The following is a 27,151-nucleotide window of genomic DNA, read 5'->3' as shown; positions in this document are numbered from 1 at the left end:
CGCCTCGTTTTTAATTCCTACGATCGCGGTTTTTCTTTCGGTTCCGGCGGGGATCTCAATATTGCCGATCTTGGCGTCTTTTCCCGACCTAACGTTATAACGCGCGGCACCTTCGCGAAGGACTATATCTACAGGAGTCGCTCCTCCGACGACGCAAAGCGACTCCCACGAGGCCGTGCGGTATGCGCCAGTCATTGAAATTAGGACTCGACGCTGCAAGGCTCTCAGAATTCTAATGTCTCTCTCCGTACACAGGTCGGCCCACCCCGCAGCGGCATAAGCCACTGTCGGTGCGAACACGCCCCGGTAGATTGTGGAGAGTGTCCTAAAACGCAGGCCCCAATGGGCTCTCGCTACTCTACCTAATTTCTCGAACAGCTGCCCGACTTTGCTGTTTAAATATTCGCAGTGCGTTCTGACCTTTAAATTTCCATCCAAATAGACGCCAAGGTACCTAACCGTTTGCTTAAACCCTATTTTCGTTTCACCGATTTTAATAATTGGCGGTCTGTTATCGAAGTCGACGGTTTTTTTGCTTGTTTTTCGCTTCCTATCCGGTCGTGCTCCTCCCCGTTTACCTATCGGGTTTCTCGCGATCGCGTCGGATTTCAGAATGATGGCTTCAGTTTTACGCTCGGAAATCTGAAGTTTCGCGGACCTACACCATTCTGTTATTATGTTAACTACACGTTGGCCTTCTGTTTCAAGTTCTCTTCGCGAGTTTCCGTTTATGACGACCACGAGGTCGTCCGCGTACGCGGCGAATCTATCTGGAATCACGTCTTCCAGTAATCTCAATAGGCCATCAAACATGAGGTTCCAGCAGGTCGGGCCCAGAACGAAACCCTGAGGGCATCCCCTCTCGGCCCGCTTGGACACCTCCGCGGAGCTAAGAGAAATTTTTACACTTCGATCGCTAAAGTAACTCCGGAGTACTTCGAAAATATTACGCGGACAATCTCGTTTCTTAAGGCTATCTAACACAAGGAACCGGTGGAAACAGTCGGTACTGCCCAGGCGTCGGTCCCCCCGACTTATTAAACTATCAAAAGGGATGACTAAATCGGAACCCTTGCGCCCGCGAATCGCCAAAATTCCCCGTGGAACACCTTCTCCTCCATCACTCCAACGTTTTTCATCATTAACATCCATATCCTCAGAAGATCTTTGGAATATCATCACGGAAGTATTCGAAGACTTTCACCTTCCGACATACTCTTAAAGAATCTCCAATGTCTCCTTCGCCTATACACACACTTACACACTTCTTTATTTTTTGCATTCCCTTTTTTTATTTTAATAAGATCATTGTAACCTTCCAATCAGAATTTAAAATTTAATAGTAGAGTCTCTCTCCTTTCTCCATTCTGATTGACATCCTCCGCACTAATGTAACACCCGCGATTAAAACACTCACACAACCACGCGAACATAAAATATAGAATGATTGTAATTTAATAACAAATACATATATATATATATATATATATATATATATATATATATATATATATATATATATAATACATATTTATAACCAAACTTGACAATGATTTTATGTAATATACTTTTAAAACTATGAATAAATTTATGTAATATTAAAATTCTCTTAGTGACTTCTAATCCCTCAAGCAGTCGAAAGATCGCACTTGGTTTTATACCGCGTAGTAAGGATTAATTTCCTTTACCAAAAAAAAGAACCTTTCAACGAATGTCCAAAATAACGAGTAATAGCGATATTCATTATCGTTGACTTGTTTTTGGACCTGATAATTCGTTCGACTCGAAATTTACATCCCGACCCACACGGTTTCGAGAGCTGGCTGTTACGCCCTTCCTTCTAACTCATCCTTCCCGAGTCTGGACGTAACAAAGTTAATCCGAACATTTATCAAAAAAGCACAATTATAAACAATATTTATTTTTTAATTGATGCTCTTGTGAAAGTTGTACGATAATTTATTAATTACAAGAACTCATTCAGTAAGTCAATTTTGCTTCATTGAAAAAAATCATGAAAATAATCATTAAATGACTAAAAAGAAAAATTACTAACAAAGTAAATTAAAGAGAAAAACTTTAAATATAAAATTAATATTCTAAAATCAACAATTTTAAAAAACTTATCAAGTTGACGAAAGTTACTCTTTTTCATGTAACATTCTATAAAATAAAAGTAATTTGACAAAAAAATCCTGAAAGTAACAATAGTCGGGAGTAAAACGTTAAAATGCTTTTTTACTAATCTTTGATTATCAAAGTAAATATCAAATTAAAGTTATAGCGTTATGAAAATTGTTTTTTTTTAAAAGAAAGATAATTTTTTTGCATATTTTAATTCAATTAAAAATATTTTGCAAATAAAGTTTATGAATTCTTACGTCAGTTAAGGTGCTGAGACAAAATGTAGTAAATTTGCCAGCTGTTAAACAGAGCGGTTTTTGTGATCTTGCCATGCATAATATTATCATCCGTGCATTTTCCATTGACATATCATACCAATGACATTCATAAAACGCTGCGCAGATTTTAGCACTCTGCAAAAATAAAAATTTTAAATGAAACTGTCAAGTCTGTCCTCTCTCCCTCCAATACGGACAGTTAGGCACAAGTATACTATTATACAAGTAACTTAAGGTAGTTTTATCATGTCATTAAAAAATTAAACATGAAAAATAATAATTAAAGTAATTTGATTAAAATTTTTAATAATGTATTTTAAAATATAAAAGTTTTGATAAATATTGACATTAATAAACCCAGCCCCAATGACATTGACCTTGACATATGTATCAAGATCATGACCCTAAGTAACATCCAAAAAGGTTTTAGCTGTCAATCGTTGTTTATTAAAAAAATATAAACAAATAAAGCTTCAGTTAATATAATATATTCAGTTAATATCTTTCATACATAATACGTACTTAATACCCATGTGGAACTGTATAATGATCCAACAGAATACGGGAATGATTATTTGTGACTATAAAGTAAAAATTAAGAAAGAAAAAAAGTTTCTCAATATGTTTTTCGGACATAGATTAAATTAAGATTGTACATTAAAACTTTCACGCAGTACTGTCAGTCTTTGTAGTTTTCACACTCTGAACTTTTGTTATATTTATTTATGTGGGCATCGGTAGGGAACGGGTTTTACCCCGTGCACTCTCACGTGCTCGTTCTTTTCTAGTATGTAAATACTATATACATACCAGAAACTATGAATTTTTTAATTATTAAAACTATGAAATGTATCTTGCAGAATTTATATTTAAAAGACACTGTAAATTTAATAAACGAATTTTTTTAAATAATGAATAAAATACATCCTTTAAAATAATATATTTATTTCTAGCAATTTAATAAATTGCTTTTTAGTATGTACATAAAAAGTACACGATAGAAAGGAATATACAGGTGGGAGAGTACAGGGCAAAGCCTCATTCCCTACCATTACATAAATAAATATAACAAAAACTTGAGAATGTGGAAATTACAAAGTCAATACTGTGTGGAAATAAACAATATATGTCAAAGTCAAATTTTAATGTAAAAATCTTAATTCAATCCCTGTCCAAAAAACATATTGAGAAACTGGTTTTTCTTTATCATTTTTACCTTATAGCCACAAATAATCATTTTCTCATAGTCTATTGGATCATTGTACAATTCCATCGGTTTAAGTAAATAAATCTACATTCTAATAAATAAATCTGTTATGAAAATAAGTATAATTACCAAATTTATTTAGTTAAATATACATTGAATGCGTGGGCGAAGAGGGGCTCCGTCCTTCTTCCTCCACCTCCACTCTGAGGAAAAATTAATCCAACCCAAACTGTGTCTGAGGCATGAAATAGAGTTTGCTTCGTAACACAGGTTGGGTTAGTTTTTTTCGGGGTAGGGTCAAAGACCTTCCCCCGCCCACGCATTCAATATATCACATTTAAATAAATAGATCCGTTAAAAGTACACTTTATTAAATATACATGATGTGAGAAAATTAGGTCCTATTTAAGAAACTTCTTTTGATAATAACTTTTTAATAAACAACGATCGACGGCTAAAACCTTTTGGATCTTATTTAAGATCACGACCTTGACATATGTCAAAGTCATTGGAGCTGGGTCCGTTAATGTCAATATTTACCAAATTTTTTATATATTATTAATAAAAAACCGTTTAAAAATATTGAATAATATTTAAATTATATTTTTAATGTAATAATTATTGATTTATATTTTCTGAGATATCGACGAGATGTTAAATAAGACGGTCAACCTTATGAAAATTAACGTTTAAAATTAAAAATGAAAAAATTCGTTATGTACTTCTATAGGTAAGTAAATCTTTGCATTTTAATAATAGAACAATGAGTAACTTGGTTACAATGATACATTTATTTTATTATTCTTGTGACAGTTATATAAGAGATCTCTACATTTTTAATAAAATAATAGATGCTAAAATATTCGTATAATTATTATAGAATAATTAGTATAATTATCTTCAATGAACTCAAAACGGTTGATGATCATCAATTTTCAATTATTCTAGGGTCTATCAAGCTTACTTTCGTGACGAAAATTTTTCTACGGCTGTTTCTGACAGTACCTCACCGATATCTAATCGTAAGATAATAAAAGAAATAAATACTTCGAATAAATAAGGTTCTCAGTATTTACAAACATGTAACTATCGACTTGGCAATAAGAGCCATGCGCGGATGTTAATGTGTAAATTTAGAAATTGGTAAAAGTGAATACAAAAGATTACACCTCTACGATTTTCTTGCTACTTACTGTGACGTGGCCGTCTCGCGCGTCCGCCCGGCTTCCGCGATCGCAGATCGATATCGGATCGGCCGCGCTAAGTTCGCTCAGGATGAGTAGCCTACCGTGACCTCCAGAGGGGCAATTATTGCGAGCGAGATAATTCTTTTATTAATTTTGTATATTCCTTTATTTTTTTTTAACAATTCGCGTTACATAAGGGGTCTCATCGAAGATTGACGACGGCAAGGAGCAAAACATCGCTAAAAAACTCGGCTCTCGAAGAACGCCTCGCGACCTTGAAGGACGAAATCGATATTTTGGGTCATCAAGGATCAGCCCATCACGGCGTGATCAAGGAATATCGGATGCGCGGAGACAAACGCCCGCTGGATAAGTTGCGCACACGAGAGCAGGGCCGCCCGAAAACGCACCCCGGTAAGGAGCCCTAAGAGCCCTGACGGAAGCCGGATCCGCGGATCGCTGGAAGGAAAGGCTCTCGAGACACCCCAGGAGGGTGGAGACGACGACGAAGAGGAACCGTCTCGAAATCCCGGATCCGAAAGCGGTATCGTAACGAGGGGCGCGAAAACTCTCGATACACCGGTGCGTGTGCGACCCGGCGCGAGAGCGTGCCGCGACGTGATTGGCCGCGCAAAGGGCCATCCCTCGCGGGCGACATCGAGCGGCTTATCGATCGGCGCCGGAAAAATCCCGGGGCAGTGAGACTTGCGCGGCCGATTTTAGCGGACTTGTAGAACGCTCCTAGTGAAAAAAAACCGAGATTGAGATTGAGGACGAGAGTACTTGAGGCCGAGCAGACAAGGAGAGTTCACGGGCCCCAAAGCTGCTTTCCCAGAAGGATCCTGCTACCGGTGAGGTCACCCTCGTCCGCAAACGACAGCGCGCGAACGATTCGGGCTCCCTGTCTCTGGCGACGTCGCCATTTCTTAGTGTTAGCGTCCCGGCTTCGCCGCGTGCCATGTCGTACCGGTCCGCCCAGAAAATTAGTGATTTGTACTGGGCGACGTTCGTCAAGCAGAAAGAGCCATCGACGCCTTCGCAGCGACGGCCTCGCGTTTGTCATTTTCGCGATTGATTGTGTTCCGATTCGATATTGCGTCTCGCTTCTTTGGAAAACTCGCGCCCCGTGTATCGCGCTCGCTCGTCGTGTATGTGTGTATCGTCGGTGTGAGTTTGTGTCGCTACGTCGGTGAGAGGATTTATCGCCCCGCGAGTGAGTACGTGTTCGCGTGTGTGTGCTTGACGGATCGCGCTTCCGTAAATTGTATATTTCGCGTGTATTGTCTGTCCGTTAATCTATCGCGCCTGTGAGTGTAGCGAGAGAGAGAGAGAGAGAGAGAGAGTGTGTCTCGCGAAAGGCGTCTCAGCGCCCGCTATTGTAAATTTCGTTTCTTTTGGTGTGTGTTGCGCATTCGAACTATCGTAGCGTGTGCAGTATGTATGTCGAGAACCGTAAGAGGCGGTAGCGTTAACGAAAGGGGTGAGTGAAAGGACGTACGACCGTCCGCGTGCTAATCACGATACCTCGCGCTTAGCTAAAAATCTTCGAGCGTCACCCTCGGGAAAATTGTTGCAGCTCAAAAAATCAAATTCGTTAATTGTTTATTCAATTACATTATATTTTACTTACATTATAGCACTACAAAAAGTTTATAACTGTATCTTCCTTACTTTTACTATTGCAAATTGATCTATGATGTTCCCAAAAGTAAGTTTTTTCACTTCTTTCTTTTTCTATACTCAGCAGAACAAAATCACATAGCCTGCCTTGATCCATGAAAACTCTCAAATATAAGTGTTAGTTTTAATTAACTGAATAATCTCTCACAGCTGGTTTTAAAACTACAATGGTTAATTATTTGAATAGCAATACTAAGACTGAACGCTCTCATCTTCATATTGAGCAATAAATTCGAAAAGTTCTTCAGATCTTAATATTTTAATGTTAGCTCGATTTAATATAACAACATTTTGTAATCAAAAAAATTTTTTTATACAATTCTGTTCATCAACATTCAATAGAATTTATTTAAATTTTCGCTTTTCATCTTTAGATTGTTACTGTCGGCACAATCATATAGTCTCTCGACATCGGGAAGGAATCCAAATTTGGCATCAGTGTACAAATGAATAAACCTTTTGTACATTTTTTTATGGAAACGGTCAAGTGTTCGCTTCATGACTTTCAATTTTTCTCTTAATTCCTGTTGATTCAGTGTCTCTCGTGTTTTCAGCCATTTGTTTCTTTTCGTTTTGACATCTTTTAACTTCCATATTCTTGATTTTTCAATATTCCATTCTTGTTAGAGACCTTCTTCGAGTGACTTACTAATCAACACTTCTCTTTCAGCATCAAAATGATCTCGGAGGACTTTTAAATCCAGGGCAGCATTTTAGAAGTTTATGTTAATATTTTGCAGTCACATTTGAACAGTCAATGCGAATAAAATGCTTGTTTCAAATCCTAGTAAAGTCAGAAAATCATAATTCAACATGCGATTATACAGCTGCCTTGTGTAACTTCTTGTTTCACTGATCTCGCTTTCAGCATCTATTATGTCCTGACGGATTTAAAGTATCTCCTCAAAATACTTTTTGATAGACTTCACTACTTCTGTCTTTATACCTAATTTCAGATTGCGACTTACAACTACAAGCTCCGCATTCTTAGTTTTTTTTCTAGTTGTTTTGAACGAGAGAATACGTAAAGAGCGTCGATGGTTTAAAAAAATACACTCCCCAAAAAAATTAACGGGATTAACAACAATTTTTTGACGAAAAAATTGTCAAACTTTGAAGTGTTGTAACTGTGCAAGAAATTATCCTACTGAAATAAGCAAAAAAGCAAATTAAAGTTTGAAATGTCTGCTTTGAGATGCTCTTAGGCCCATGACGATACATTCGTTAATTTTGAAGGTATGTGACTTTGAAGCAGAATAAGAAAATGAAAATTTCAACTTTAACGCATTACACCGAGTGAGGTGATTTTTTCTGGTTTGTCAAACCAATTTCACGTAAAAGGCTGTTCCTTTAGCTTTAATTTTGTTTTTTATTTTTTGTCGTATGATTTTTTTCTTACCAAGTTATTCCACTTTAAACAAAAAAACTTATGTGTTCAACATAGCAGTGTTGTCATAACACTATGACCGACAATCTTATAACTTTGTCTTTCTCTAGCTTCTTTAAGTTGTCTTCAGCTAAACTTTCAGCATTCTTTCGACTTTTCTAGATAAAACCAATGAAAGACTTTCTAACACAGACTGTTTTTTTCTCAAAATCAGCTTTCACACACTTTATTACTTTTGACATCTGCTCACAGTGTGCTTGATCAGTTGAAACACGAGACTAGTACTTGGCTTTGTTTCTTAGTAACTTTGGCGAACAGTGGATACCAAGTAAATGAATCGTTCTAGACACTCGGTAAAAGATAAGACATGGATCCAGAATGACTTTCCACGTGTGTGAGTGAGATGTTCTTTTATAACAGGATAAAAAATAGCCAATAGTTTTAGTAAGCCAAGAAAGTTACTTACATTGGAGTCATCCTTTAACTAAAGTGACTTTTTGTCTTCTCGCAAAGACAAGTTCTGAGTTGCAAGAAATTTTATACAGTAAAGAATTCTCACGCCAAGATATCACGTCACTTTTGCTTTTTTCTTACTTTTTGAAGTTTCGTATCAATAATTCTATTGTTTTTATTTAATTTTTTTTCATTTCCTTCTACTATGTGAAGTATTCATGATAATTCTTAGCAAGTTCATGAACACTAATGCTTTCTACTAATTGAATCTACTTTTTTGTTCTAATGTAGATTGAATGATCTGACTAAGAAAACAACAGATATAAAATGCAGATTTTTTTTAAAGAGGAATAAACAAGCTATGAACGAGTTGCTTTCTCATCATGATCATTTTCTAATTTTCTTTTGAACCAAGTTTTGTCCATTGAGCGATTATTTGTTTGTCGGAAAAGCTGTTCATTGTTCTGAAAATACTTCAAACCTAGTTTTATTATTTTCGTTCTCAACGCGTCAAACAGAATTGCTTTTTTCAGTTTTCTTGTCAAACTTCAGAAATTGAATACCATGTTGATCTGATATGACAGTTTGAGGCTTTTTGACACCATTAAATTTACTAGGTTCAATCTCATCAATAAACTTAACCTCATCATCTTTCTCTTCTATCATGTTGACGTTTTCTCTGACAGTTTTATTAATTTTGTCATATTCTAACTTTCTCATCGACTTGTGACGCATTTGTACTTGATAGACTTTCGGATCCTAACAAACTAGTACGTATTAGTTGTTATTATCGTTTCATTACTAGTTTCAAAATTACTTTGTCGAACGGATAAAGTTTTTGCAAAATAACCTATCTTTAATAGCGTCCGTTGATAATCACAAAAAACAGAGTATTTTCGTAAAAAGTCGATTCCTACAATTCCGTCGTATTCAATCGGAACATCATCTTTCATGATATAGAACGCATGCTATTAATAATTCGGTTTTTTATTGTGTGCGCGTATTTTTTAAATACTACTCGATATGTGAAGGCAGATCGATTGTTTATTTTTCGTTTCCTGTTGTCCATCTTCGCTGCCGCTCCTCGTTGAATTAATGTTTTTTTTTCGCTGACGTTACGAAGTTTTACGTTCACACATACTTTCATCGCGTTATTATTTTCTCTTATTTTGTTAATACTTATTGTTAATACTTTTAAACTTCAGCATTCATCGTGATTGTGTCCGTATTTTTTACAATAATTATAATATTTATTTATGCCATTTATTTGCATAATTTTATTCAGTTTGGAAAGCGCATATTTACTACTTCGACAATTGCGTCCGATGTGTCCACTTTTACCGCATTTAAAGCATTGCGGGTTCAAATTTCGATCTTGTCACGAGTAACCTGTCTCGGTCTTACTTTTATTAAAATAATTGTAGATCTTATCATCGATCTGATGAGTTTTTTCCGAACTTGCGTCGTTTATTGCTTCTTGAAGTGTTGTACATATATCGTTGAGAACGAACTAGTATTTTAACATCGTCACGTAATTTTGTCTCGGTTTTAAATTTATCGAGGTTTGTTCCTTTATCGCGCGTTTAAACATGGACTAATGTTCTTCTCCTCCTATCATTGATTCATACAATTTTATTACTAGCTAATCTACGCATTGTGATCTACCGAAAAGCGGTTTTATTCGCCTTTTATTTCAACAAGTTAAACTTTATCTGTAAATATGTATTTTGTTTGGTTTGATAGCAATCATCGAGTTATTGTTTTAATTCCTTAAATGACTGTATGTCTCGCATCTCAAAATCTTGCCTAGCCTTTCCTTTTAACTTTGTATACATGATCGCTTGCATTAGCGCTTTTTTATCTACTAGGATTAATTTTTTATAGTGTATGTACACAAATTTAGAAAGTTTCATTCCGTGAAGTTCTATTAAACTCAGGAATTATTGTTCCTGTTTTTTTTAATGTTAACAATTTTGGGACAATACATCGTCGATGGCTAACATCGTGTTCAGTCTGTCTATATGTAAGTTCTAAGTTATGGTTATGGTATACTGTTGACGTTCTCTTTAGATCTTTGCGACTTGCGCGTAAGTCTTGTAAGTACTCGTTTTCGTAGATTTCTCATTTTGGTTTGCATTTCTCAGAATCCGTGCAGAATTCGTACTAATAGCACATTACTTGTATTTTCATCGAGTGGTTGTCTTGCGTTCGCATGACAATCGGCGACATTTCCTTCTGCCTGTGCCAACAGGTGGTCGAATTTTTTATCTATTTCCGCTGAAGGTATATATTCGGTTGTCGCGACTGATTGACATATTTTCCTCCATGTCGGGCTCGAATCTGCTACTGTCGACTGATAAAGACGAATAATTTCTCCTAACAAAAACGCGGTCGACCAGCGATTGGTCCGTCTGCGTCGTTGTGATTATCATTATTACCGTCTGATTCTTCGTCCAAATAATATTTTCTAAATTCCTATGCACGCTTTCGCGAATATCACGATTCGCTCCTTCAGCTACTTGGAGTGGTGTTACACAAATCTATTTGCTAATGTTGCGCGCTGATATATTCAGCAACCGTGATTGATGAAATGTTACGCGTTTTGCTGATGTCAATATTCACGTGAAATTTTTATACGGAACGGTAGTGCTCGATTCGCAATCGGTCGAACTAAGATCTTTCGTTATTTGCAATTATAACAATCAAATTCGGACTTACAGAATTATTACAGCTCGCATTTTTGTTCATTCGTTCTCACTCGGCTCCTGACGCTACAAGTTCAATTGCTCTACGGCATGCGGCGATGCGTTGTGGATCGTGGAATTATCGTAGATCATAGCATCAAGCGGTTCGCGTTCATGCTTCAATTTTCGTAGTGTCTGCTTTGTTGCTTGTGTATGCCATAGATTGTACATATGGCAGTAGTGATATAATGGGGGTTCTAACTCAGGTGCTCGAGGGGGGTGCGGGGTCGGGGAGACCGCGGGCGCGGGGGTGACGTCACGCAGGTCCGCGACGCGGGGTACGCGGGGAGGGGGAGAGGTCCGCGACACAGCCGCAGGTCCGCGACGCGGTTTGTAGACGCGGGGTACGCGGGGAGGGGGGAGAGGTCCGCGACGCTGTTTGTAGACGAGGGGACAGTGGAGAGGAGAGAGAAGTCCGCGGAGAGGAGAGAGAGGTCCGCGACGTAACCGATGGGTCCGCGAGTAGGCAGATGGATAGAGAGAGACGGCGCGATAGGCGTTCGCAACGCGGTAGATGGAGACGCGCGGTACAGAATAAGGAGAGCGCTATGCGCATTGTATATAGCGTAGAACAATGAGAGCATGATGTGGTGGGAAAAGGAGAAGATTACAATAGGAAGACAGCGTGAGAGAGAAAGAATGAGGATGAGGGGAAAGGATAGCGGGAACGCGATAAGACGGAGGCTAAGGCGTACGCGAGAACGCAGATTAAAATATTTTATATTATTATATTATTATATATATTATATATATTATTATTATTACATCTAATTATATATATTAAATATAATCTAATTAATACTAAGTGGAGGAAGAAGGATGGGATAGATAATGAAGGCGCAAAACACAATACATATATTTTATCATTAACAAAATTTTTTAATCATAAAAATGTGTATTTTTATACATATAGTGTGTATGTGCGTGTGCGTGCGCGTGTGCGTGTGTGTTCTAAAGTTAAAAATATAAAATATAAAATTATAAATTTGGGAAAAAAGAAGGCAATCGCAACGAGTCAGCCGCAATTGGTGAAACGCAATTTTTAATTCGTATTCATTCAAACAACAAAATTAAAATAAATTTAAATTTGTTTGACATAAGATGAGACGTACGTTTCGGTCTTCTTTTTAGGCCATCTTCAGCGCAAAATTAATCGAAATACAATCAGTATAATAAATCTAAATACAATCGTATAAAAGACAGATATAAGTATAGAACGGAAAGTTAAATAATAAGAACGCAATTCAGTCACTTACATAAATATTGTAACGTTGACACATTGTTGAAAATAGAATATGGGTCCAAAACGCAAAGTAGCAAACTCTCGACCATAGTAATTGTCTTATCGTTTGTTAGTGGAGATAAGTTTATAACTATTGTCTAAACATCACTGGTTGGGAGGTTGATAAAGTTAAACGATAAAAATAAAGAATTTTTAATTGAGAAAAAAACCAAAGTAGTTAGTCAAACGAATAAAATTGTTAATAATAATGTTGATAAAGTTATGTAGTAAAAAATGAAAATTTAAATTAAGAAGAAACCAAAGGCAGTTAGTCAAACAAATAAAAATATTTAATAATATAATATAAAATATAAAAATACGAAATATGAAATATAATATAATATGAAATAGAATATAATTTGTGCCTTCCATGTACGGCAATGCTGAGAATTCATTGCGGATAATCTGCAGGAAAAAACAAATCTTATTAGTATATACATTTCATCATTTTTAAAAGATACTTACAATATTAACTTCAAATATCATTCACATTGTCAAAGTCGAAATTACAGACTTCAGGTTGACTTCGATATCAGGTGGCGACGACTGCGGTGGTGGTGGTGGTGACAACATATATTTGTTTGGATATGTATATTTATCCAAACATGTACAGTCAAGAATCTTTCCACAAGTACATAAATATCCAAAACGTATAACAAACGTTCATGTTGATTATCTACAAACAATTTCTTAAATTTATCAGTCTCAATATTATGATAAAAAAACCACCGAACATATAAATTCTAAACACTTATTGTTTATACTTGTTGGGATACATATATACACACACGGCAGATATGTACAAGCGCGGATACATTCAGCTACCCAACCATAATTGAATTCTGTACGCTGATAACGGCTACTGGTTCCACATCCGTATTCCCTTATTCGCTTTGTATATTTCACCCGTATGATATGCGGTACACTGATCTATCCAACAATCTTCTGAATCCACAAATCGAGTAAATCTGCGTTCATTGGAATAAAGTTTATCGTTAGGATACTCGAGAGGTGATTTATAATTATTACAAAGTTCACGGAAAATTTTTCTTTGTAAATCGACCGGCCATTCTGTATAATCGCAATCATACACAGTCACAATCAACAGCTTCAGTTTGGCGGGTGAAATGTTGCACATCTACATTTTGCATGTCTACTTCCCGATCATGAATAAATTTTGGTATCGATATTCGTGGAAAAGTCTTCGTTTCACTGTCATCGTCTCGAACAAGAGTGATTACATGTCTCCATTCCTTCACATGTTTTTCGAGTTCTCTTATAAAAGGCCCCATTGTAAGTAATATTGTTCTTCTGTCTTTGACAAAAACAGTCATAAGAAATGTTTATATTAATAATAAGTTCAAATGTTTATCACCACACATGCATAATAATAGTTTCTTTTTCAGACACAGATCTTAGTTTGTGCAACAGTCATCAACGCAAAATTTTCTTTATGAGCTATAACAAGATCGTATTAAGGATGGTCATACACGCTCCTCCATAGATCGCCACTAATAGTTTTCTTCCGAAGAAAGTTTATTTTTCATACATTAGTCTTCTTTCGTACAAAACGGGCAAAAATTACATGGCATTATTTGATACAACGAATTTCGACACTCCCTGCAAAATAATCTGAGGATTAGTTCATAAACTATAGTTTCATGTGTGCGTACCGCTTCAATATCATGAAACATGTCCACTATTCTCATGAAACACGATGTACAGTATTTACGACCACTCGCGGTTCTATAATAAAAAATACAATTCGCACATTCGTTTCATCACATCATATGTATGGAGTTCTGCAGCATCTAACTTACGCTCAACATTTTCTGTACCATCACTAAAATCATTGTCATAAATACTGTCGTGTAAGGATTCTACATCCGATTCAGACGAATCGGACGAAATGTCCATCAAGTCATCCATGAGCGCAAAGTTTTCTTTATCAGATATAACAAGAATGTCACAGGGATGATCGCAAACTCTCCTATGATGCACGCTCCTCCCAAATATATATTTTAATCTCACATCTCTCATCTTCTTCTAACTCGAGTATCACGTTTCATCTAAATCAGCATTTTCCAACATCTTTAGCAGAATGAATGTAGATCCAACTATACACAGCATACGTTTTATAAAGAATAGGCCAAGAAAGAAATAAAAAACAATCAGTAATGAAAAAAGACAACTGTCGCTCCACACAGCATTCATACAGATAATATAAAACGATTATTGAATCACAACACAATCAAATAAACATCAAACAGATATGTATCAAACATTGATCAACATCAATTGAAATATCGATCCAACCATGTTCAAACCACAATCATACATTAAATAAACATCAAACAAACATCTATCGAACCGCGATGAACATCGATCCAATCATGTTTGAACCACTATCGTACATCAAACAAACATCGATCAACATTAAACAAACGTCGATTAACATTAAACAAACATCTATTGAACCGCGATGAACATCTATCGAACCATGTTTGAACCACTATCGTACATCAAACGAACGTCGATCAACATCTATTGAACCTCGATGAACATCTATCGAACCATATATATCACATACAGTACATTACAGTATATCTTGTTATTTGAATATAAAATTGAGATATAAATAATATTTATAATTATATATCTTGTTGGTGCATACTTTGGATATCAGAAACCTAATAATGCTGATGTTTTTTTTCTTTTTTTTCGCACCTTTAGTTAACGACTTAATCGATTTAATTATTAATGGTTATATTTATAACAAAGACATTATTAAAGTCTCATTATTTGCTTTAATAATGCGATGCACCTGTCAAATCTTTTACATTATCTATAAAAGGTCATACCGGGTTTAATAATTGTTTAATCAAGGGCAAATGTGTAAATAGGTAGAATCTACTTTCCATATGAAAAGAAAACAATACTTTAAGAACAGATAAATTATTTGTGATTAATGCCTATAAAGATTTTCAAATTAGTGTTTCTATTTTACATAATGTTCTCAATTTTTTACCTATAACTAACACTCCGTTAGATTATGCATTTGATCTGTTTAGGAGTTATGACAAAATGATACTACTTTGGATGAAAGGTCCAACTTCTATACGTTTAAATGCATGAGCTATTAATAAAATATCACATTTACTGATTTTACTTAGAAATACTACACCGGTTGATTTTGTTAGAAGACCCAGATCAATAAGAGACGTTAAGCAGTGGAAAGCAGCAGAATTTAGAAATTTTCTATTATAATCAGTCCTGTTGTATTGAGAAATATATTACAAGAAAAAAAATATATATATCATTTTCTCACATTACATGTAGCTGTAATAATTCTTACACGTCGAAATTTATGTCAAGAAGAATTAAAAGTTTTGTTGAAGCTTTGCTTCATTATTTTATTGAGTCATTTGAAATATTATACGGTAAACAGTACATATCGCATAATGTGCATAATCTTTTACGTATATGATTTGATGTAAGACTGTATGGTCTACTCGATAATTTTAGTGCTTTCAGTTTCGAAAATTTTAAGACATTTATAAAAAGACGGTTACGGAAAAATGAAAAGCCATTGCAACAGTTGATTAAAAGGTATAATGAAATTGAAAATTGTAATTTCTTATTTGTAGAACATGATAATAATAATAATAATAATAATAATAAGATATATTCATGTACAAATTTACACAAGAATGGTCCAGTACTTGATAATGTTGATGTTGAATCGTAGTATCTCAGAATATCAAATAGAAAATTTACTATTAATTGTAAAAATTCTTCTAATAATTGCTGCTTATTATGAAACGGTAAATATATTCTGATTATAAATGTTACATAAAAAATAAAAAATTTGTGTTACTGGTACAAATTTGAAATATGTAAAAGATTTATATAAATCACCATGTCATGAAATATAATTTTGTGCGTAACATAATATACATATTTTTATAATAAATTATGTATACATAATTTCTACATGATCTTCGTTCATTTTGCGCAACACAGAAATGGGTAACGAAAAATATATCATTGCGGAATTTAATGATGGTCTGCAGCTAATACCTGCTACATGGTACAACGCAGATACGTTTATATGTATTGGGCCTAGTCACTTTAAAACAAAGCTTTGTATTAATAAAGCTATAACGGCCCAAGAGATACCATGAGAAAAGTCAGGTTGGAAGGAGTTACCAGTAAAAATTTTTGGCATTGCAAGTAAGTGAATAATATAAAACATAAATTTGTATGTATTATTAGTTACATGTAAAATTGCATATATTATTAATAATTTTTATAACTTCTTTTACACTTTTATTTTAAATTATTCAGATACTTACGAAGAAGATATACAAAAATTAATTTTGGCAGAAGATACATCAAATAATGATACAGGCCTATCTTCAAATGAATTACAAGAACGAGAAAAAAAGAAGACGTATAAGAATTAAAAAAAAATATTTATCTTTCTCTTTTGAAAAAAAAAAAATGTAGATTTCTTTAAAGAAAAATAGTGTTACGCAAGGAAAAATTCTGCCCGCTCTTCCAGAGAAACAAAATTTTGTGTCGTATGACAAAGAGCTACAGAGTACATCTAAACATATTGGAAGAAATATATTAGACGAAAACATATTGTTTAATGTAATAGGCAAAAACGGTGAGCATTAACTACAATTTATTAAGGTTATATAATATTTGTAAAAAAAATACTAATACTTAGTTTCTTTTCAGATATTAATAATAACAACAAAATTGTTACAGATAGTACATCTTTTATAAAAAAATTCTGCTTTCCGTATAGAAAATGAAAATCTATGTTCTCATGGTAAGTTTAAAAAATACTAATACTTTTATATATTTTCTATAAATAAAGAAGTATGCAAAAATATATTTGTTGCAATAATGTATAATATAGAAAACACAGGAATTATATTCATATTCTATAAACTAAATAATATTAATTTACTTCAGAATTTAAGGAACTAATCTTAGGAAAGTTAAATAGAATATTATTTAAATTGGACGCGATTGAAAATAAATTCGAATCTACTATGCATTGCAATAAACATATAAAAATTGTGCTTTACAAATGTATTCAAAATATTCAATTGGTGGTCGAAGCCTTATTATAAAGGTTTGATCAATCCATATTTATAATAAACTATTGTCAAAATACATATGCGTTATTATCTTTTTTTATCCTCTTCTTATAGCAAGTATTATATACCTTATTCTTGTATACATCTGTGTGGTGAATATTATATTACAGTACGTGATGCATTTTTATGTTAGTTTGCATTTTTAGCAGACAATAGACGTGGAATATTTAACATCTTTAAACAAGTAGTCGATTAATGACAGCTGATTACGAACCGATCATGGTTCGTTTTAATGTTGATCGAGGGTTGTTTGATATATGATAATGGTTCAAACATGGTTGAATCGATGTTTCAATCGATGTTGATCAATGTTTGATACATGTCTGTTTAATGTTTATTTGATTGTGTCGTAATTCAATAATCGTTTTATTATAATTATCTGTATAAATGCTGTATAGAGCGACAGTTGTCTTTTATTACTGATTTTTATTATTTCTTTCTTCGCCTATTCTTTATAAAACGTATCCTGTGTAAAGTTGGATCTACATTCATTCTGCTAAAGATGCTGAAAAATGCTGATGTAGATGAGACGTGATACTCGAGTTAGAAGAAGATGAGAGTTTTTTCTTGTCCATCTCTGTAGTATAATATCGTATTATATTTCAGATGTTTATTTGATGTATGATTGTGGTTCGAACATGGTTGGATCGATATTTCAATTGATGTTGATCAATGTTCGATACATATCTGTTTAATGTTTATTTGATTGTGTCGTGATTCAATAATCGTTCTATTATAATTATCTGTATGAATGCTGTGTGGAGAGGCAGTTGTCTTTTTCATTACTGATTTTTATTATTTCTTTCTTCGCTTATTCTTTATAAAACGTATCCTGTGTATGGTATAGATGAATCTACATTCATTTTGCTAAAGCTGCTGAAAAATGCTGATGTATATGAGACGTGATACTCGAGTTGGAAGGAGATGAGAGTTTTTTCTTGTCCATCTCTGTAGTATTATATCGTATTATATTTCAGTACGTGACGCAGTTGCATCTGGTATTATATTTCGATATTAAAATATTTAACGTCTTTTGAACGGTACAAATAGTTGATTTTTGTTTATTGTAATTTATCATGATACATTTTATGTTGGTCGACGTTCGTTTGTTATATGATAGTGGTTCAAACATGGTTGGATCGATGTTCATTGCAGTTCGATAGATGTTTGTTTAATGTTAATAGACGTTCGTTTAATGTTGATCGACGTTCGTTTGATGTACGATAGTGGTTCAAACATGGTTCGATAGATGTTCATCGCGGTTCGATAGATGTTTGTTCGATGTGCGATAGTGGTTCAAACATGGTTCGATAGATGTTTGTTTAATGTTAATCGACGTTTGTTTAATGTTGATCGATGTTTGTTTGATGTACGATAGTGGTTCAAACATGATTGGATCGATGTTCATCGCGGTTCGATAGATGTTTGTTTGATGTTTATTTAATGTATGATTGTGGTTTGAACATGGTTGGATCGATATTTCAATTGATGTTGATCAATGTTTGATACATATCTGTTTGATGTTTATTTGATTGTGTTGTGATTCAATAATCGTTTTATATTATCTGTATGAATGCTGTGTGGAGCGACAGTTGTCTTTTTTCATTACTGATTGTTTTTTATTTCTTTCTTGGCCTATTCTTTATAAAACGTATGCTGTGTATAGTTGGATCTACATTCATTCTGCTAAAGATGTTGGAAAATGCTGATTTAGATGAAACGTGATACTCGAGTTAGAAGAAGATGAGAGATGTGAGATTAAAATATATATTTGGGAGGAGCGTGCATCATAGGAGAGTTTGCGATCATCCCTGTGACATTCTTGTTATATCTGATAAAGAAAACTTTGCGCTCATGGATGACTTGATGGACATTTCGTCCGATTCGTCTGAATCGGATGTAGAATCCTTACACGACAGTATTTATGACAATGATTTTAGTGATGGTACAGAAAATGTTGAGCGTAAGTTAGATGCTGCAGAACTCCATACATATGATGTGATGAAACGAATGTGCGAATTGTATTTTTTATTATAGAACCGCGAGTGGTCGTAAATACTGTACATCGTGTTTCATGAGAATAGTGGACATGTTTCATGATATTGAAGCGGTACGCACACATGAAACTATAGTTTATGAACTAATCCTCAGATTATTTTGCAGGGAGTGTCGAAATTCGTTGTATCAAATAATGCCATGTAATTTTTGCCCGTTTTGTACGAAAGAAGACTAATGTATGAAAAATAAACTTTCTTCGGAAGAAAACTATTAGTGGCGATCTATGGAGGAGCGTGTATGACCATCCTTAATACGATCTTGTTATAGCTCATAAAGAAAATTTTGCGTTGATGACTGTTGCACAAACTAAGATCTGTGTCTGAAAAAGAAACTATTATTATGCATGTGTGGTGATAAACATTTGAACTTATTATTAATATAAACATTTCTTATGACTGTTTTTGTCAAAGACAGAAGAACAATATTACTTACAATGGGGCCTTTTATAAGAGAACTCGAAAAACATGTGAAGGAATGGAGACATGTAATCACTCTTGTTCGAGACGATGACAGTGAAACGAAGACTTTTCCACGAATATCGATACCAAAATTTATTCATGATCGGGAAGTAGACATGCAAAATGTAGATGTGCAACATTTCACCCGCCAAACTGAAGCTGTTGATTGTGACTGTGTATGATTGCGATTATACAGAATGGCCGGTCGATTTACAAAGAAAAATTTTCCGTGAACTTTGTAATAATTATAAATCACCTCTCGAGTATCCTAACGATAAACTTTATTCCAATGAACGCAGATTTACTCGATTTGTGGATTCAGAAGATTGTTGGATAGATCAGTGTACCGCATATCATACGGGTGAAATATACAAAGCGAATAAGGGAATACGGATGTGGAACCAGTAGCCGTTATCAGCGTACAGAATTCAATTATGGTTGGGTAGCTGAATGTATCCGCGCTTGTACATATCTGCCGTGTGTGTATATATGTATCCCAACAAGTATAAACAATAAGTGTTTAGAATTTATATTTTCGGTGGTTTTTTTATCATAATATTGAGACTGATAAATTTAAGAAATTGTTTGTAGATAATCAACATGAACGTTTGTTATACGTTTTGGATATTTATGTACTTGTGGAAAGATTCTTGACTGTACATGTTTGGATAAATATACATATCCAAACAAATATATGTTGTCACCACCACCACCACCGCAGTCGTCGCCACCTGATATCGAAGTCAACCTGAAGTCTGTAATTTCGACTTTGACAATGTGAATGATATTTGAAGTTAATATTGTAAGTATCTTTTAAAAATGATGAAATGTATATACTAATAAGATTTGTTTTTTCCTGCAGATTATCCGCAATGAATTCTCAGCATTGCCGTACATGGAAGGCACAAATTATATTCTATTTCATATTATATTATATTTCATATTTCGTATTTTTATATTTTATATTATATTATTAAATATTTTTATTTGTTTGACTAACTGCCTTTGGTTTCTTCTTAATTTAAATTTTCATTTTTTACTACATAACTTTATCAACATTATTATTAACAATTTTATTCGTTTGACTAACTACTTTGGTTTTTTTCTCAATTAAAAATTCTTTATTTTTATCGTTTAACTTTATCAACCTCCCAACCAGTGATGTTTAGACAATAGTTATAAACTTATCTCCACTAACAAACGATAAGACAATTACTATGGTCGAGAGTTTGCTACTTTGCGTTTTGGACCCATATTCTATTTTCAACAATGTGTCAACGTTACAATATTTATGTAAGTGACTGAATTGCGTTCTTATTATTTAACTTTCCGTTCTATACTTATATCTGTCTTTTATACGATTGTATTTAGATTTATTATACTGATTGTATTTCGATTAATTTTGCGCTGAAGATGGCCTAAAAAGAAGATCGAAACGTACGTCTCATCTTATGTCAAACAAATTTAAATTTATTTTAATTTTGTTGTTTGAATGAATACGAATTAAAAATTGCGTTTCACCAATTGCGGCTGACTCGTTGCGATTGCCTTCTTTTTTCCCAAATTTATAATTTTATATTTTATATTTTTAACTTTAGAACACACACGCACACGCGCACGCACACGCACATACACACTATATGTATAAAAATACACATTTTTATGATTAAAAAATTTTGTTAATGATAAAATATATGTATTGTGTTTTGCGCCTTCATTATCTATCCCATCCTTCTTCCTCCACTTAGTATTAATTAGATTATATTTAATATATATAATTAGATGTAATAATAATAATATATATAATATATATAATAATATAATATTATAAAATATTTTAATCTGCGTTCTCGCGTACGCCTTAGCCTCCGTCTTATCGCGTTCCCGCTATCCTTTCCCCTCATCCTCATTCTTTCTCTCTCACGCTGTCTTCCTATTGTAATCTTCTCCTTTTCCCACCACATCATGCTCTCATTGTTCTACGCTATGTACAATGCGCATAGCGCTCTCCTTATTCTGTACCGCGCGTCTCCATCTACCGCGTTGCGAACGCCTATCGCGCCGTCTCTCTCTATCCATCTGCCTACTCGCGGACCCATCGGTTACGTCACGGACCTCTCTCTCCTCTCCGCGGACCTCTCTCTCCTTTCCGCGGTCCCTTCGTCTACCGGCTGCGTCGCGGACCTCTCCCTCCTCTCCGCTGTTCCCTCGCCTACCGGCCGCGCCGCGGACTTCTCTCTCCTCTCCACTGTCCCCTCGTCTACAAACCGCGTCGCGGACCTCTCCCCCCTCCCCGCGTACCCCGCGTCTACAAACCGCGTCGCGGACCTGCGGCTGTGTCGCGGACCTCTCCCCCTCCCCGCGTACCCCGCGTCGCGGACCTGCGTGACGTCACCCCCGCGCCCGCGGTCTCCCCGCCCCCGCACACCTTGAGCACCTGAGTTAGAACCCCCATTATATCACTACTTATGGCTTATCGCTTGTGTTTATCTGCTTTAATTTATGCTAATGTCTTATCACACGGTTATGTTTTTGCAGGTTTTTTTCAATTTCCTAAGTGCAGTCTTTCAACATTCCACCGCTGCCAGGAATTTTGTTGTGCCTCCGTGATGAACCACAGGATTTTTTTCGGGATTGTTGCTGGATTAGAGTTTATAAACTCGGGATCTGCTCAAGGGAACTCGTAAACGTTTTTATAATTATAGATTTTAATTATCAAAAATTATTTGCTTGACTATAAATTCATTTGCCTCACGTTTTCTTGGGAACCTTATTCTCTTATTAATTTGCGCTTCTCGCAATGACGGGTTACTTTATTGTCACGTACCTTACTTTGGCTTACATCTCAACGGGATGTCTACGTAACTTTTTGATTAACAAGACTGTTGCCATTTTATTTTTGATCGCGTTTAAATGTCCGTTTTTCCTCATATGAGGGTTCCTCTGTATCAAATAAATAAATTTCGAGAAGCAAGCGCAGGAGTTTTATATAGAACGCTTTATTTTAAAAAGTCCTTGCGTTCTCGTGACTCCTTAACTTAGCGTGTTGCCCGCTGCGTTAGCACTTTGCGCGGCTTTGTCATACCTGGTCATTCTTAATTTATACGCAATACGTTAACCTAATGTTTTCATTTGGACACAGTACAATGAGTGGACACAATTTGCCCACGTTCGGAATGGCCACGTTTAGAATGGCTACGTTCGTTTTGCTCACGTGGCCATTTCGAACTTCGTACAATATTTTCCGTAGTTGTTCCGAACGTGTGCAAACAGAATGGTTTGCTATAAATGACTTGAAGAACTCTTTGGAACCAATAAAATTAGGTGTTGTGCAGCAAAGATGCAACGCTTATCACAGCCGAAACAACGTTGCGGTTTATATTAGAAAAACTGGACACTCAATCTATTCCTCTTGCCATCAAATTAGCCGCAGCACTTCGTCGAAGAATTAGTCAACGCCGCAATGACTTAACTGGAATATTGCTATATTTACAAAATCCAATAAAATTTGAAAATGACTTAAAAAATCCAGACGATATTACATTCTTAATGCCTAAAAAAACAATTATACGTAAAGAAATAAAAAATTTGTTAGAAAGAATTCTGGGCAATAAACATGGAGAAAAAATTATATATGCATCCGACGCTTCATATTCCAGTAAATCTGACAAAAACCAAGAAAAATTTCAAGAAGACGAATCTTTTACTTTATCTTTGAAAGAAGAATTAGAGATGAAGTTACTAAAGGAAGTTATTAAAGGAATATCCTAAAATAAAAGTGATTAAATAAAAAATTCTTTCTAAAAATTTGGAAAATGTATTGAAAAAAATGAATACTTTTGAAAATGATGGTACTAAAGGTAAATATCTTTGTATGGCATATGAATATTTGCTTACAATTCCACCGACAAATGTAGAAGCTGAAAGTGCATTTTCGGCCACAGGATACATATACAACGTTTTGAGAACCAGTGTTGAGGACGAAAGTATTAATAGTCTATCCTTTTTAAGATCGTATTTTCAAAATAATAAACAAATTTAGTTTTTACTTTACGACAGTTCTCTATTAATATTTTTATATTTTATTATGAAAAATTTTAACTAATGTTGATTTAATAAAAATTTTAATAAATAAAGAATATTAATTTAGTTTTACAAAAAATATTAATTTAGTTTTACTTTTATAAGAACTTTTTTGTTTATAAAATTAATTTTAGATACAGATGGTTTGTCTTATATTAGTTGTATTCCTTTTCAATTAATAATAATTAAAAATTAGTTACCTATTGCAATAAGATTTGTGATAATATATGAATAAATGAAAATGTCATTCATTATTAAATATTGTTAGTAAATATTGTTAATTAGATTAAATTATTATTTTTTTTTGAAAACAATACTTCTTTCAAAAACTGTTAATTAAAAATCCTAAAAACACCATAATAAAATCAATTTAAGATGTTTCCTTTGGGTTTGTTAAAGTTATTATTAAAATTTTCAGGGCGAGTTTTTTCAAGTATTATTTTAGAAACGAAAAATATGAATATCTCTCACTTAAATAAAAATAAAATCGTCAAGGGCTGTAGAGAGCAAGACGTGAATCAAAGACAACCATATCAAGGTAAAGTCTTGAGTAATATATAATTCGATAATCCAGTGGTAGTAGTAGTAGTAATAAAGGGAAGAGCGGGAGGGGCTTTGGACAGCCTAAGTCACCCTAAGGTCACCTAGATCTAAAAGTTCTTCTGTGACCCCGCTGTTTTCTGAGAATATTTATAATCCCTGCATTGACTGCCAGGCTTAGTAGATTACTGACCTTTGTTTCACACAAGTCCTGGGGACTTAGGGACATACAATCTAGGTACCTGTATCTTTTTAGCATCAAGGCGGGGCAATTACACAGGATGTGGATGCCCTCCTCCCTGTCTTCTCCGTATAGACGGCAGTTTTTTTACCTGGCTAAGCCAAGGTTAAGGAGATGGGCTTTTAACGCTACATGTTCTGTGAGGAGGCCTATGCTAGTTCTGAGCTTTCCTTTATTCATCGACAAGAGTTCTTTGGCCCTGCTTGCCGAGGGTTGACTCATCGTGATCTTGATCTGGCGGCAGCCATCTGCTCCGTTCCATGAGCATATGTGACTCCGCGCTAGCTGATTTGCAATGGTTTTCCTTTCGGTAGCATAAGGGACTCCGATGACCGGCTCAGACGGGTTCTCTAGGGTACCCATCTTGGCCAAGCCGTCTGCCACTTCATTACCGCGTAAGCCTTGATGTCCAGGTATCCAGACTAGAGTAACTTTATTTGTTTCCCCTAGCTTGTTGAGGGCCAACATGCAGTCCCAGACCACGGCAGATTCTGTGGCTTCGCAAGAGCGCTTATTGCTGATCTACTGTCTGTGACATTTATTCTTCTGTTTTTAACCTCTGTTGAGATTTGGTGGTTTATGCATTCAGATATAGCCATGACTTCAGCTTGAAAAACCGTGGCTATGGTGCCCAAACGGATGCTTCTCCTATAGTCATTCTGAATGCCGTAGATGCCTGCCCCAAAGTTTCCGTTACAGCCTGAGCCATCCGTGTACCAATCGTCTCCCGCACCCACCCCATCCATTTCGTTTCGCATAGAAAGTTGCAAACCCACGTGGTCAATCGCGACGTGGACAATCGCAACGTGGTCAATTGCGACGCGTGGTCAATTGCAACGTGGTCAATTGCGACGTGGTCAAAAGTATTTATGGTCAATAACAACGTCAAATGAGACACTCCCGCTACTTCGAGCACCACTCCCAGGGTGGTTCTCATGGCTCCTACTATAGCCCTCAGGTAGCTTCCCTGTAGGCTTTTTAGCAGGTTCCTTGCTTCCACATTTTCCACCCTGGGCTACCAGATCAGAGCAGCATATGCTAATCTCGGTATAGGTACTACTTGGTAAATCCATAGCAACCTCCGATTTGATGCCCCAGGACTTGTCCATGGCTCTTCTGCACGCCCACATTGACGTGTAGAATTTGGTCTCTTATTTGTGAGGTGCTCTTTTCAACTCAGTTTGGGGTCAAGCAGGACTCCGGTTTCAGGTTTGTATTTCTTGGTGAAGATTATGGCCTCGGTCTTTAAAGGACCGAGGCCATAATCTTTGACTTTCAGGCCCTTGTCTTGGCACCAGGTTTGTACAATCTACAAAATAAGTGCCTTTCCCATGCGCTCCTTAAGAGTTGATAGGAAGTTTCCTCTCACAAGCACGGCCACGTCGTCCGCATAGCCGTACACTATGAAGTCAGCTTCCTATAACTTCCTTAGGAGTTTATCTAAGACGAGGCATCACAACAGGGGGGATAAAACCTCTCCCTGTGGGCAACCCCCAGTCAGGACCCCTCCCAAAACTACGTTACCATCGTTGACAGTCAGTGCTCTATTCGACAGCATGCTATGAGTGCAGTGTCTCAAAGCGTCGGGAACACCGTGTTTAACTATGGCTTCTTTGATAATATCATATGAGGTGTTGTCAAAGGCACCCACAATGTCAAGAAAGACTCCAAGGGCGTATTCTTTGGCAGCTAGTTGTGTCTCCACTCTGCTCACAAGGTGATGTAGGGCAGTTTCTGTAGGTCTGCCCTCCTTATAGGCATATTGTAAAGAAGGGAATGACACCAATGGCCCATCCCTCAGGAACCCATCTACAAGCCTCTCCAGTTTTTAAAAGAACAAGGTGAGGCTTATAGGCTTGAACTCCTTGGCCAGAATGTGTTCGTTCCTGCCTCACTTGGATATGAAGACCACTTTGGCTCCACTCCAAGCCTGAGAAATGTGTCTTAGAGCTATGCTCGCTCGAAGATTTTTGTCAGGGGGCTAATTAGACAACAAAGCCCTTCCTGAAGAAGTCCTAGATAGATTCCGTCAGACCTAGGAGACTTGTAGGGCTTAAAAGTCCTAATAGCCCATTCTACTCCCTTTAGATATACCACCTTTGCAGCTAAAGACCATTCCCTGGGCTTGTAAGCAGCCTTAAGTCCAGTCGTAGTTTTCTTCGCTGGGTGGTTGTTTGATTCCTGAAAACCAGGGAAATGTGTTTTCATTAGTAGCTTCAGAGCTTCCTCTAGATTATTGGTAAAGCTCCCATTGG

At 35.6% G+C, this 27,151-nt stretch overlaps 1 protein-coding gene and 1 long non-coding RNA gene across 3 annotated transcripts in view; one reads left to right on the top strand and one right to left on the bottom strand.

Moving 5' to 3' along the window:
- LOC140674553 (odorant receptor 4-like) overlaps window positions 1-27,151 on the bottom strand; it is a 154,510-nt gene that overhangs the window by 25,735 nt on the left and 101,624 nt on the right. For both annotated transcript variants that reach the window (XM_072908164.1, XM_072908165.1), the window contains one exon: window positions 2,382-2,537. In XM_072908164.1, the coding sequence (XP_072764265.1) occupies window positions 2,382-2,537 (156 nt within the window). The remainder of the gene's footprint in view (window positions 1-2,381; window positions 2,538-27,151) is intronic.
- Window positions 15,400-17,010, top strand: LOC140674555 (uncharacterized). Its single transcript, XR_012048249.1, has 3 exons — window positions 15,400-15,951; window positions 16,366-16,575; window positions 16,690-17,010. It is a non-coding gene; the product is annotated as an uncharacterized lncRNA (long non-coding RNA).

This window comes from Anoplolepis gracilipes, chromosome 16, assembly GCF_047496725.1.
Source record: "Anoplolepis gracilipes chromosome 16, ASM4749672v1, whole genome shotgun sequence".
Classification (NCBI taxonomy): domain Eukaryota; kingdom Metazoa; phylum Arthropoda; class Insecta; order Hymenoptera; family Formicidae; genus Anoplolepis; species Anoplolepis gracilipes.
The sequence above is the reverse complement of the archived record's forward strand: the minus strand, read 5'-3'. Positions and strand labels throughout refer to the sequence as shown.